The sequence below is a fragment of the Rosa chinensis genome, chromosome 5 (assembly GCF_002994745.2).
Source record: "Rosa chinensis cultivar Old Blush chromosome 5, RchiOBHm-V2, whole genome shotgun sequence".
NCBI lineage: Eukaryota > Viridiplantae > Streptophyta > Magnoliopsida > Rosales > Rosaceae > Rosa > Rosa chinensis.
In genome coordinates, this window is record NC_037092.1 from 9136127 (window position 1) to 9148930 (window position 12804).

The following is a 12804-nucleotide window of genomic DNA, read 5'->3' on the forward strand; positions in this document are numbered from 1 at the left end:
CTCTCTCTCTCATCCCTCCGATTTGCACGGTCCTCTCTCTCTCTCTCTCCCATGGCAGCTCTGGCGCCCCACCACCGGCTTTGGGTCAACACATCCATCAAGTCTCCACCGCCATCAGAGGCGATCTCAACCATCATGGGTCCCACCCCAAGCCAGCCCCAAGATCGGAGCACTTCATCCGGATCCTAATTGAACCTCCGAGCGCAACCCGATTCGACTCCACTCCCCTTACACAACCACGCCCCGACCACTCCTTCCAACCAAGAAAGACGAACACGACCCGACTCCAGTCTCCCGGCCTAAGATAAGCCAATCACTAGCTAGTTCTCCAACCCAACCCGGTCGCATCTTCCGCCACCCAATCCGGTCACGACATCCAAACCGCCGCCGGGGAAGCACCAGCGAAAAAACCAACCGGCCTCACACTCCGGTGGGTGCCCAGAGCACTTTTTTTTTTTTTGGTTTACTTTGAACTCCGAGAATGAGGAAGGAAAGTAAAAAAGTGTACAATTGAACATATAAATTGATCAATGGTGTCTGTAGTGTATTCATTTTGATTTTGGGAGTTTATGCAATTCACTTGAGGGCAATAATATGATTATTGGAGGGCAATAATATGATTATTGGAGGGCAATAATAAGATTATTGGGAGGCAATAATAAGATTACTGAGGGGCAATAAAATGTTTATTGGGGGGCAATAATAAAATTATTTATTTGGATAAACCTCCAAAAGCTTTCAAAATTCAAAACATCTTCATTTTTCACTAATTATTGATCCCCAATAACAAGTTTATTGGGGGGCAATAATATGATTACTGAGTATTATTGGGGGGTAATAAAATCAGAAGCCAGAATAGGGTCACCGGTCCCCAGAGTCCGCGGCTGGCCACTGGTCACAGGAGTCCGATAAGGTCTCCGATCACTTCTCTCTCTAAGTGACAAAGAAGGAGAGGGCAAAATTGTCCCAAAAATAAATAAATAAAATAAAAACATACTTAATTGAGTATTAGGGAATGATCTCTTCTAAGTGGACAATCTCTTAGAGTGTTTGGGTAAGTAGGGTTAATTAACCCCAAAATTGGGTAAATGATCATTTTCCCTTAGATATATTATATATTATATTATATATATATATATATTATTAATTTTTTTTTTTTGAAACGAAATTATACAAATAAATTTGCTAGGTGCAAAACTCTCATGGATACATTTAAAAACACTATTTTGTTTTTACCTAACCCTTCACACACCTTTCTGGGTGCCGGCGGGGCATGAGAGCCTTTACCCAAGTCCTTCCCGGTTAAGCTCTGGGGTTAGGGTTAGGTTCTGGTCCTGGCTAGGGTCTTCCGACAAGGACGAACGGGCCTCTCCGTGCCCTAAACTTTCTTTATCCCAAAAAAAAAAAAAAGGTCAGAATATTATAGGTTCCATAAACTGGACTATATTTCAAGATCCATCCTAGGTTAAGGATGAGAGCGACTGCTCTCTCTCTTTTCCCTCTATGGCGGCGAACTCTATCCCCTAGGTGATTCTATCATCGGTTATGGTTACGGCTACAGTTACTACTACATTTACACTGCTCTCGTGACATATGCAGTGCAGCAATACCAAATCTGTTTGGTATCAAGTCACGTCCTAGTTACCCTTTACTCTAGATGCGTTTGTGTATCTTGTTATGTTTTATTGTTTTTCCTCATTATAGATGCGTTTGTGCATCTTGTTATGTTTTATTATTTTTCTTTCGATGCATTTACATCGCCCCATGTACTCCTTAGTTTTAATTAATATAACTTGTCGTCTTTCCCTTGGAAAAAAAAAAAAAAAATCCATCCTAGGTTTTTTTCATTAACGCTCCCAAATCTATAGTCTCTTTCGATCGCTCAGAAAAAGCCATGCCCCTATCCCCTGTCACGGAAGACCCTGATGTCCACGACCCGGACCCATCCATGCCCCTATCCCCTATCGTGGTCCGCCTGAAGCGGCACCGTTCGTCCTTGTTCAAAGACCCTAGCCACGACCAGAACCTAACCCCTGTCACGGAAGACTCTGATGTTGCGAAGCGGCCCCGTTCGTCCTTGTCCTCTGAACACCCTGATATCCAGGGCGGCAAGCACCAGGACCCGGACCCGGACCCGGCGAAGCCCTTAAAACCAGTAAGCCGTACGCTGAAGGAGATTCTGGATGAGGCCGGCCCGCTCGTCTCTAAAGAGCGAGAGCTCGAGTATGCTAAGATTTTGGCTAAGCGGAAGGGTACGTATTTTCATTTGTGTTTTAGGGTTCTCAGGTCCCTAGTTTTGCATGAAATTCAATTGCCTTTTTTTTTTTTTTTAACCATTCTGTGGCTTTGCTATTTGAAAAAATTTACATTGTGTTGAGGTTTGAACTAGTACTTTTTCTGTTTGCAGTGTTTGAATGAAGAATTAAAGTTAAATGTCCTTTACTTATATTCTAGTGATATCTGCTCGGAATTAGTTGCCGAGAATTGGTGTAATTGGCTTAAATATATCTAGTTTTACTATAAGGTGCCACCAGTCACTGAGAGGTTATGTGTCTCTTCTAGAGATATATAACATCTACGCAATTGATGCCTGCATACTGTCTTACAGTTAATTTGGACTTGTTGTGTCAAAGTTTTTCAAACAATTTGGTCTTTTAATCAAGTTAAGTAGTTAACTACTTCTCTCCCCTAGTTGGTTTCCCAATGTGATGCATAACTAACTTAGAATTCGTAAAGTGAATTGGTGTTGAGGGTTCATTGATGTCATTGCAGATGCAGCTTCACTACTTGTATGTTTAATCAAGAATTCATTTTCACTCTTCTTATGACATACTGTCAATATAAATGATATTTTTTGGTTTTATTTTTTCATCACCATAACTCAATTCTTTTGTATTTCAGAGGCCGAACCTATTACCAATCGCGTGACGGGGTTTGGTGGACCCATTAACGTAGTACAGAGTTATGGTATGCTTTTGAAATTTATACTTTACGCTGCTTGGTATAACTCATACGCTACTTGGTATGCTTTTGAAATTTATACTTTACGATCTGTGAGGAAGAGTATCTGGAATTTGCTTGGTTTCTTGCTTGTCTTTGAGAAAAGAAGGAGGGGGGGGTGGGATTTGGTGCTAGGGAAAATCTCATCTTATAATTGCAAGTATGTACTTTCAGTCTATTAATTACTTTTCCAGCCAAGTTTATAAGATGTAGAATTTGTAAAGTGAATAATTGTTAAGGGTTTCAAAGATGTCATTGTTATGTGTCTCTTCTAGAGATATATAACATCTACGCAATTGATGCCTGCATACTGTCTTAGAGTTAATTTGGACTTGTTGTGTCAGTTTTTCAAACAATTTGGTCTTTTAATCAAGTTAACTACGTCTCTACCCTAGTTGGTTTCCCAATGTGATGCATAACTTACTTAGAATTCGTAAAGTGAATTGGTGTTGAGGGTTCATAGATGTCATTGCAGATGCAGCTTCACTACTTATATGTTTAATCAAGGATTCTTTTTCACTCTTCTTATGACATACTGTCAATATAAATCATATTTTTGGTTTTATTTTTTTCATCACCATAACTCATTCTTTTGTATTTCAGAGGCCAAACCTATTACCAATCGCGTGATGGCCTCCTTCCCGGAGCCTCTTTTGGGTGGACGCATTAACGTAGTACAGAGTTATGGTCCTGATACACTAGCTGGTATGATTTTGAATGAAATTTGTACTTTACAGTCTTGGTTTCTTGCTTGTCGGGGGGGGCGGGCGGGGGGGGGGGGGGGGGGGGGGAGTGGTGTTGGTGCTATCTTTTGTCTTGGAAAAATCTCATCTTATAATTGAAAATATGTACTTTCAGTCTATGTAGTAGAATTTGGTTTGTTTGTAGTAGATATGGCAACAATTGATGGATACTGTCAGAGTCTTGAGATGTTGTGTATGTTTTTGAAACAATCGAACTCTTTAATTAATTACTTCTCTAGCCAAGTTTATAAGATGTAGAATTTGTAAAGTGAATAATTGTTAAGGGTTTCAAAGATGTCATTGCACCTGCAGCTTCCCTACTTGTATGTTTAATCAATAAGGATTCATTTTTGCTCTTCTTATCACATACATACTTGTCAACAGTATTACTATTTTGGGATTTTTCATAGCCATCAGCCATTCTTTTCTATTTCAGAAGCCGCAGCTGCTGGTGCTAGCAAGAGGACACTCCGTGATACACCTCTTTTTGGTGGATGCATTAACCTAGTAGAGAGTTATGGTCCTGATACAGTAGCTGGTATGATTTTGAATGAAATTTGTACTTTACAGTCTTGGTTTCTTGCTTGTCGCGGGGGGGGGGGGGGGGGGTGTTAATCGAACTCTTTAATTAATTACTTCTCCAGCCAAGTTTATCAGATGTAAAGTGAATAATTGTTAAGGGTTTCAAAGATGTCATTGCACCTGCAGCTTCCCTACTTGTATGTTTAATCAATAAGGATTCGTTTTTGCTCTTCTTATCACATACATACTATCAATATACTTGTCAATAGTATTACTATTTTGGGATTTTTCATAGCCATCAGCCATTCTTTTCTATTTCAGAAACCGAAGCTGCTCGTGCTAGCAAGAGGACATTCCCTGATACGCCTTTTTGGAATACTCTTGGTATGCATTCAAAATTTGTACTTTATTTTACAATCTGTAATGCAGATTATCAGGAATTTGCTTGGTTTTTTTTTTTTTGGTCTTTTTAGGGTACGTAGTGTTGTTTTCTCTGTGTTGTTTATGACAAATCTCTTCCTATACTCGAAAATATCTACCTTTGGTCCATGTAGTATATTTAGTTTGGTTTTGTTTGTTTGTTAACCCTCCCCTGTGTTTAACGATGGATCTGCAATAGATTCTCTGAGACGTAGAAGTGCAGAAAACCCAAAGTATTGTGGAAAAGAAGCATGGAAAGAATTCATCGAACGTCAAAGGAGTACATGGGGGCCGTGTCAGATTTGTTTGAAGGCTGATGACCATATGAGTTTGCACTGTCCATATCTCGACTATGTCCCGGAAGGCGCATCTGTTGGCCCTGGCGTTGAACTAGTTTGTAGGGGTTGTGGACTTAAGGACAAGCACCCTGGTATGAATTGGTCTAAATGTGCTATTCTCAAGTCGTGTTTCATTTGTGCATCAGACCACTGGGGTACTGATTGCCCGCGTGCTAAACAGCATAAAACGGTTCCATATAATCCCACTCCCTTTAGCGACCGCTGAGACTGGTGTACTAGGGGATTTGGTTATGTTAATTTTGTGATCATCGCTTGATGGCCTTCTGATCTATCTCCTTGTATCTTGAAGAACTTTCGGATTAGTAGGAAGGATTATTATTATCATGTATCTGAATGGAATACATATTAAGTTATCTGTTTTATTTCTGTGTAATTAGTAAGTGAGCTTTGAAGGTTGTCTATACTCTATAGCTTCAAAAGGTATCAGTGCTATCTAAACCTTCAAAATTTGCAGTTGCCATGCAGTTGCAGGCAGCCATGTCCTATTTAATTACACCTCCTTATTTCTTCCAGTACATAAGCCCCCGCGATGTTGTGGGCTTATTTGCTTTTTGAATACTATATGTAATAAATTTCCTACTTCAGGCGACTCTGGCTGTGTATTTAGCATACAACCGAGGATGAAGTTATGTCAAAAAATTCCTAAAATCATGTAATTTTTGGGTGGTTACTGAGCCTCCAAATTTGATTTTTTTTAACAAGGACCTAGAAACTCCAAAGCAGAATAATAAACCCTTAGAGTTACTGGTCTTTGCGACCGAGATCAAAAATTAAAAAACATTTGGAGTAGAGGATGATGTATCACCATCCACTCTGTCTTCATTCATTAGAGCTGCCCCAATTGAGAAGTTCCAATGAACCTCAACCTAGCAAAAACATTTCAAAAGGAGCTTATTAGAGCTCAGATTTGTGAGCTTTTGATATTTAAGTTTGGCTGTACTTGTAAGTTGTAACAAGTCAGAGAGAGCTTAACACCTGCAGCAAACATGTTGAAGATTTGAATTTTCTCATTTTTAAATTAACACTTGCCTTTTTCTTGATAATGGGTGTGAGAATACTTGTGACATTTTTAGGCCGACCTTTTTCCAACTAAAAAAAAATATATGACCGGATGGCTAATATCTAACTTGTTTTTTCTTTTTTCTTTTTTAAGATTTAACCCTTTGGTGAAGCTATCTGTGCCATGCATATCAGAATCAGCCTCTTTCAGACCACAAAATGATATTTTGATTGTTGGAGGAGATGATAGAGTGGTTCATATACTGGGTGTCAAAGATCGTACTGAGGTTGGTGTTGGTATGTGATCAAAATAGATTAAAGTATAGTTTAATTTTAGTTTAAAAAAGTACATTAAAGTATAGTTTAATTTTAGTTTAAAAAAGTACATTAAAGTATAGTTTAATTTTAGTTTAAAAAAGTACATTAAAGTATCGTACCCAAATTTTGGAAAAATACATTAAAGTATAGTTTAATTTTAGTTTAAAAAAGTAAATGTCCAAAATTTATAAAAAAAAAATTTGGGTAATGGGAAATCAATAAAGCTGCTCCAAAGCAAGTTTAAAGGGCTGAAAATTGAACCAGAATATAAGTTCAATGGACAAGCCCAAATGAATTAATAATAAAAATGAAACTTAATTTCCACATGTGCTCAAATAAAGAGCTAGTATAAGGAAATTAAACCTTAAAAAAAAAAAAACTAAATGCTAAAATATAGGCCCAATAAGAGGCTCAATACAATACATAAACCCTAGCTACTGTAGTCCACCCCAGGCTGTCAACTGCAAGATGCCATCGATATACTACTGGAAGCAGAAAAGCATGGATTACTGTAATGATTGTCCGATGTCAATAGAATCCCAAAACACATACCATATGAAACCCAACATCCATGGGGAAAAGATCCCTCAAAACAACATCATTCCCTCCACCATAGAGACACATCTCAAGATAGAATCATGGCTACCGAGAACCAGAGATGGAGAATTGGGGGGGGGGTGGTTTGAAAAACATGTGTAAGCACCCATACTCACCTAGGTTAGTGACTTGTGATCTTAGATATGGAAGCATATGAGATTAGTTGACAATGAGAAAAAAATAAAAATAAAATTCGAGAAACAAGATCCTCCCGATATGGACATAACCAGGAAGTCATCACATATGATACAAAATATCACCACAAGGGTGAGAAATGATTTGGAAAAGCTTGAAGAATGTAGATGGAATGAACCTGTGATAAAGCCTAAACAAGAGATCCGCCGCTAACTCTCAAGCCATCAATCTAGATCCCGATGGATCAAGATACGGGCAAGATAGAAGGAGGAAGGGGAAGAGTTCTCAAATCTGTTTTCTCTCTCTAAAACCTAGAGAGAGAAGCTCTCGCCACTTAGCAAAGTAGGAAGGCTAACTAAATGTGAATATAATATTTCTAAATTTAGCTCATATGTTATTACAATATTTCAATTAGCTCACCCCATTCTAAAATCGTAGCTTCGCCCTTGGTTGCTGCATCTGTGTTCCTAACTTAAATTAACCAAACCATACATTTACTTTTGTTTTCTATATGTTCTCTTCTCTTCTTCTTCTCTTCATTGGGACTTTCATTCCTTGATTATTTTATACATGTAGCCCACAATGGAAAAAATAATGAAGTAGCAAGTTAAGGGGTGAAAACAAGTAACAAATTTTCATAGACCATAAAAGCATGTCTCCGGGACTAGGCCCGAGACTCTAGAACAAGAGCACTGAAACCATTTTTGGGCCCGAAATCTGCAATTTCTCAATTCACACAGATAAAGCTATGTTCAAGGCCCCTCCCATTGGTGGTCCATATTAAGTTAACGTTAGAGAGAGAGAATATAGTGGTTCATCTACCAATTGGGTGAGGCTACGTCCACTTGAAAAATTTAACTATGTGTTGGGAATTGATTATAATATGTGGATATAATTGAATGGATTCTGAGTGGGAGCTAGGATGGGTCCCTTTTATAAGTAAGGGAGCCACTTTCCACTACATGTTTTCTAGTGTGGGACATAAAGTTCTTATTCTAGTATAGAAAGCTTATCATTGAGGCATCTTGCCAAGGCCTGGAAGGTGGCTTTTTGATGAGGTCTTGGTCGCTTTCAACTACCACAGAGTAGCTTGGATGTCGAGCTCCAAAAGATATATAGTGGTCCGGTCCCACTATGGTGCGTGGACCCACTAAGAGATGTTACTTATGCTTGGTCCGGTCCCACTATAGCAAACTAGCCATACTAGTGGAGGTATGTACAACTCTGCAGAGTCCCCAAATAAGAGGAGCATAAGTGACATCCGGGATGCGTCCTGCCCCTACAAGTTCCTAAACTCTGTAAGCAGGAAAGGACTCTTCAGCCTTGCAAGGTCAATAGCATGGGGGAAGGATGTCCTCAAATCAAAGAGAGTACCTGTAAAATTAATAAAGCTAAAAGCATGTTCATGTAGAATGTTTATTGTACCGGGCAACGTATGTGAGTTGTGCTGGTATATATTAGCATGTATGAATGTACAAGGTGCATGATACATGATGATGTATATATGTGAATCGTGCAGAGTATCATCGACTATGACATTATGAGCTTGAGAATGCACATGGTTGTGTGAGCATATGAAGTGCATATGATGCATAAATGAGTGATGTGTGCAAGAAAATGAACGAGGTTGAGTGATCAAGGAATCTCGTTTGTGTAAAGTGAACTAGGTTGCATTAATAAGGACCCTTGTTCACAGCCCGATTTTTTATTTAGTTAGAAATTTGAGAATTTTGTCTAAAAAAGGGCCGGGATCTTAAAAATCATATTTTAATCCAATACCATTTGATCTAGTGGTATTAGTCTTCCCATTGTAAGTTGGAGATAAAACCTAGTTGTTGTAATTTGAGTTTGTTGATGTAATAAAAAAATTTAAATTTTTACCAATGGTGCAATTGGCACCGGAGAAATTCAATAAAAAAAAAGTGTGAAATAAGGTTTTTGCCGTGAGTGCCAAACCATGTTAATGCCTTTATTTCTTGAAATTTTTCCGGGTCATAATTACATCACTGATAAAACACGATTTAAAAAAGAAAAAAATCAAAGCAACATGCAATTGGCACCGGAGAAATTCAATTAAAAAAAGTGTGAAATAAGGTTTTTGTTGTGAGTGCCAAACCATGTTAATGCCTTTATTTCTTGAAATTTTTTCGTGTCATAATTACATCACTGATAAAACACGATTTAAAAAAAAAATCAAAGCAACAAAACTGAAAAAACTTAATAGAATTAAGATTATATGTTCTCTAATTTTTCCGAAAAAGGTCCCCAAAAAAAAAGAAGGCCAAACTCCCCCAATTTCCCGCCAAATTTCCCGAAAAAGGGCTTCGATTAGGTTCTCCCCCATTCTCTTCCCAAATCTCAATCACCTTCGCCGCCGCCGCCGCCGCTCCGCAAACACCACGATCGAAAGAAAATGGACATCAGCGAAGAAGCCAGGGCCGCTCACCGCCGAGAGATCTACTCTCTGAGTACATTGGGTCTATGGTTTCGGTTCGAGGCATTGTCACCAAATGTACTCCTTTCTTTCCCCTAACTTTTGCTTTGTATTGATTTCACTGTTGATTGATTGAATTGGGAAAGCAAATTAAGAAATGTAAGGTTTTTCTGTGAGAAATTGGAATGAAAAGGTTTTAATTAGGATGGAAAATCATTAAATTTGATAAATGGAAATTGGTAGTCGTAGTTTTGAGTGAGTTTAACATGGTGGCTAATGCATTGGCAGGTTCTCTTGTGAGGCCAAAAGTTGTTAAGAGTGTTCATTTCTGCCCTACAACCGGAGACATTACATCCAACATGGGTTTGCCTACAGGAACAGTTTATCCCACCAGGGTAATCTCAAGTCTTTTTCTTTAATTACCTTTGTTCTGTCACTGGGTGAAGGGCAAACTCTTTGAGTATGGATTGTGCAAATACAAAGATCATCAGACTTTGTCAATGCAAGAAGTGCCTGAAAACTCTGCTCCTGGTCAGCTCCCAAGAACAGTGGATGTCATAGTTGAGGATGGCCTTGTAGATAAGTGCAAACCAGGAGACCGTGTGGCTGTTGTAGGGATTTACAAAGCTCTTCCTGGTAAAAGTAAGGGAAGTGTGAACGGAGTATTCAGGTATATACTGGTTAAATTATTAGTAGTTTTGATTATGCAATAATGCTTCATTTTAAAGCTTGACTTTGTGGCCTTGTTTTGTAGGACGGTTCTCATAGCTAACAATGTTACTCAGCTCAACAAAGAGGCACAATCGCCACAGTACAGTGCTGAAGACCTGACGAATATAAAAAATATAGCAGAGAGAGATGAGGCATTTGATCTGCTTGGCAATTCACTTGCACCTTCTATTTATGGGCATTCATGGATAAGGAAGGCAGTGATACTATTAATGCTTGGTGGAGTAGAAAAGAAATTAAAGAATGGAACCCATTTACGAGGGTAAGTTATGCTTCATTTATGTGTTGGATGTATACGCTACTGCTCTATACTACACTCAAAGCAAGCTCATCCCAATGTGCTTTCTCTATCTGATCCTCGTTTCTCGCTTCTTCTGTTTTGGATATCATGTGAAGGCTATGCCTGTGTGCTCTAGCATAAAATTGAATCTTATCAAGTCTTACGTCTTGTTTCTTGCAGTGACATTAATATGATGATGGTTGGTGATCCTTCTGTTGCCAAGTCTCAACTTTTAAGAGCAATTATGAATATCGTTCCATTGGCAATATCAACTACTGGTCGGGGTTCTTCTGGGGTTGGTTTGACAGCTGCTGTTACTTCAGATCAAGAGACAGGTACTGATGCATATTCTTCTCTTCCGGTTACAGATTAGCATTATATGATACTTTTATCAGGAAAATACTAATCTATCTGCTATCAGGAGAGAGAAGGCTAGAAGCTGGTGCCATGGTTCTTGCTGATCGCGGTGTTGTCTGTATTGATGAATTTGACAAAATGAATGATCAAGATCGCGTTGCCATACATGAAGTTATGGAACAGCAGACTGTTACTATTGCCAAAGCTGGAATCCATGCATCTCTCAACGCGCGGTGCAGTGTGGTGGCTGCTGCAAATCCCATATATGGCCCTGTAAGTGACAGCTAATGGTCATCAACTGCCATTCAGAATACAATTACTTCTTCATGTGTATTTATTAGGCCATTTTTATTTATTTATAGTGCTGATTGTGGAATAATTTTTCAGTATGATCGTTCATTGACACCAACAAAGAATATCGGACTTCCAGACACTATGCTTTCTCGTTTTGATTTGCTGTTTATTGTATTGGATCAAATGGATCCTGATATTGACCGTCAAGTCTCAGAGCATGTATTGCACATGCATCGGTATCATTCTGCATCTGGAGGTATTAAAGCAGTAATATCTTGCTTAGGTGTTATGATCTTCAAGGAGTAGAAACTTAGTTTAACTTATAAATGTAGATGAAGCAATGTTGATGCGAACTCAGGATATGGAAGAGAAGATGAAATTGTTAACGACTCCACCATATTTGTCAAGTATAACCGAATGCTTCATGGAAAGAAAACATCTAGGGGTCAGATACCCTCGCAATCAAGTACGTTTCTAAAGAAGTACATTCATTATGCAGAGCATAGGATTCAGCCTGATCTGACTGATGAGGTCCTGATTCTTTATTTCTTCATTGTCTTTACTATATGATATCATTCTTTTTCTTCCAATTCTCTCGTGATCTGCTTATCTTTCTGATCTGATAAATGAACAAATACCAATCTATTATTGTGGAGTCTTTTCAATTACTTATAAAATTACAGACCAATCTTTGCATTATGAAGCTGTCTGACAACTAATGACAATTTTTTCCAACAGGCATCTGAACAAATTGCAACAGCATGTGCAGAACTCAGAGATGCCAGTTCAAATGCAAAGGTCAGTATTATTTTCACTATCGATCTTAGATATGGTTAGTGCAATGGTTCTTTATTGCGATCAACTGATCAACTGTTGTCATTTTTTTTATTCAGACTGGAGGAACACTTCCAATTACTGCCAGAACCTTAGAAACAATCATTCGTCTCTCAACTGCTCATGTGAAATTAAAGTTAAGCAGAAAGGTACCTCATCAGTTTTTAATTCTGAGACTTTTTCATGATGCTCTTTCAATCATCGAGGAAATGAGGATTATAGTTTTGTCATCAGCTTCTGTATTCTGTCATTTCTGATATTCATCAAACTTAAGGTAACTTGTAAATCTGTCCTCACAGGTTACAAAATCTGATGTTGACGTTGCTCTTAAAGTCTTAAACTTCGCAATATATCACCAGGAGTTGACTGACATGGAGGAACGGGAGCAAGAAAGAGAAATGGAGAGCAATGTCAGATATGTTCATCGTTCAGGTGAAAATGATGGATCTAGCAATAGAGGTGCTAATAGAGATGTGTAAGCATTTACTTTGTAGAAACTGCTCTGTTAAGTCATTAATTAAAGTAACACTGTGACCTCTAAAATATCTTTGAATCCTCTTATCATTATTCCCTTGTAGCTTTAGTAGTGTTGTTAAATTCACAACATTCTGCTGACCTCTTTTCTCTCGTTTTTTTCTTTGTTAGTGCAACAATTGATCCGATGGAAATAGATGACCCTCCCACACAATCTGCGACTAATATTTCTTCTGATAGGTGTGTCTAGTTGCACAAAGTTACTCTTATGTTTTCTAATTTGTTAGTTCCATATCTTCTGACAGAAAT

The 12804-nt window shown here is 38.4% G+C and overlaps 2 protein-coding genes across 2 annotated transcripts; both read left to right on the forward strand.

The window, feature by feature from the left end:
* Positions 1–1865: 1865 nt before the first annotated feature.
* On the forward strand, positions 1866–5556 carry LOC112164462. Its single transcript, XM_024300652.2, has 6 exons — positions 1866–2252; positions 2902–2967; positions 3604–3705; positions 4180–4281; positions 4587–4649; positions 4885–5556. Exons 1-6 carry the CDS (start codon positions 1895–1897, stop codon positions 5247–5249), a joined length of 1056 nt encoding a protein of 351 aa, XP_024156420.1. The 5' UTR covers positions 1866–1894; the 3' UTR covers positions 5250–5556.
* Positions 5557–9379: 3823 nt separating this feature from the next.
* Positions 9380–12745, forward strand: LOC112203072 (DNA replication licensing factor MCM3-like). The gene is made up of 12 exons (XM_040505706.1): positions 9380–9605; positions 9816–9922; positions 10064–10197; positions 10282–10518; positions 10717–10871; positions 10958–11166; positions 11281–11443; positions 11546–11718; positions 11926–11985; positions 12081–12170; positions 12321–12496; positions 12667–12745. Exons 1-12 carry the CDS (start codon positions 9575–9577, stop codon positions 12743–12745), a joined length of 1614 nt encoding a protein of 537 aa, XP_040361640.1. The 5' UTR covers positions 9380–9574.
* Positions 12746–12804: the final 59 nt, after the last annotated feature.

Bases quoted from the DNA above. Each gene is read 5' to 3' on its own strand.
- LOC112164462 (XM_024300652.2), top strand. From the start codon at position 1,895: ATGCCCCTATCCCCTGTCACGGAAGACCCTGATGTCCACGACCCGGAC. The intron at 2,253-2,901 runs GTACGTATTTTC...TTTGTATTTCAG, and splicing joins GATTTTGGCTAAGCGGAAGG to AGGCCGAACCTATTACCAAT. The intron at 2,968-3,603 runs GTATGCTTTTGA...TTTGTATTTCAG, and splicing joins TAACGTAGTACAGAGTTATG to AGGCCAAACCTATTACCAAT.
- LOC112203072 (XM_040505706.1), top strand. From the start codon at position 9,575: ATGGTTTCGGTTCGAGGCATTGTCACCAAAT. The intron at 10,198-10,281 runs GTATATACTGGT...CTTGTTTTGTAG, and splicing joins AGTGTGAACGGAGTATTCAG to GACGGTTCTCATAGCTAACA. The intron at 12,171-12,320 runs GTACCTCATCAG...CTGTCCTCACAG, and splicing joins AATTAAAGTTAAGCAGAAAG to GTTACAAAATCTGATGTTGA.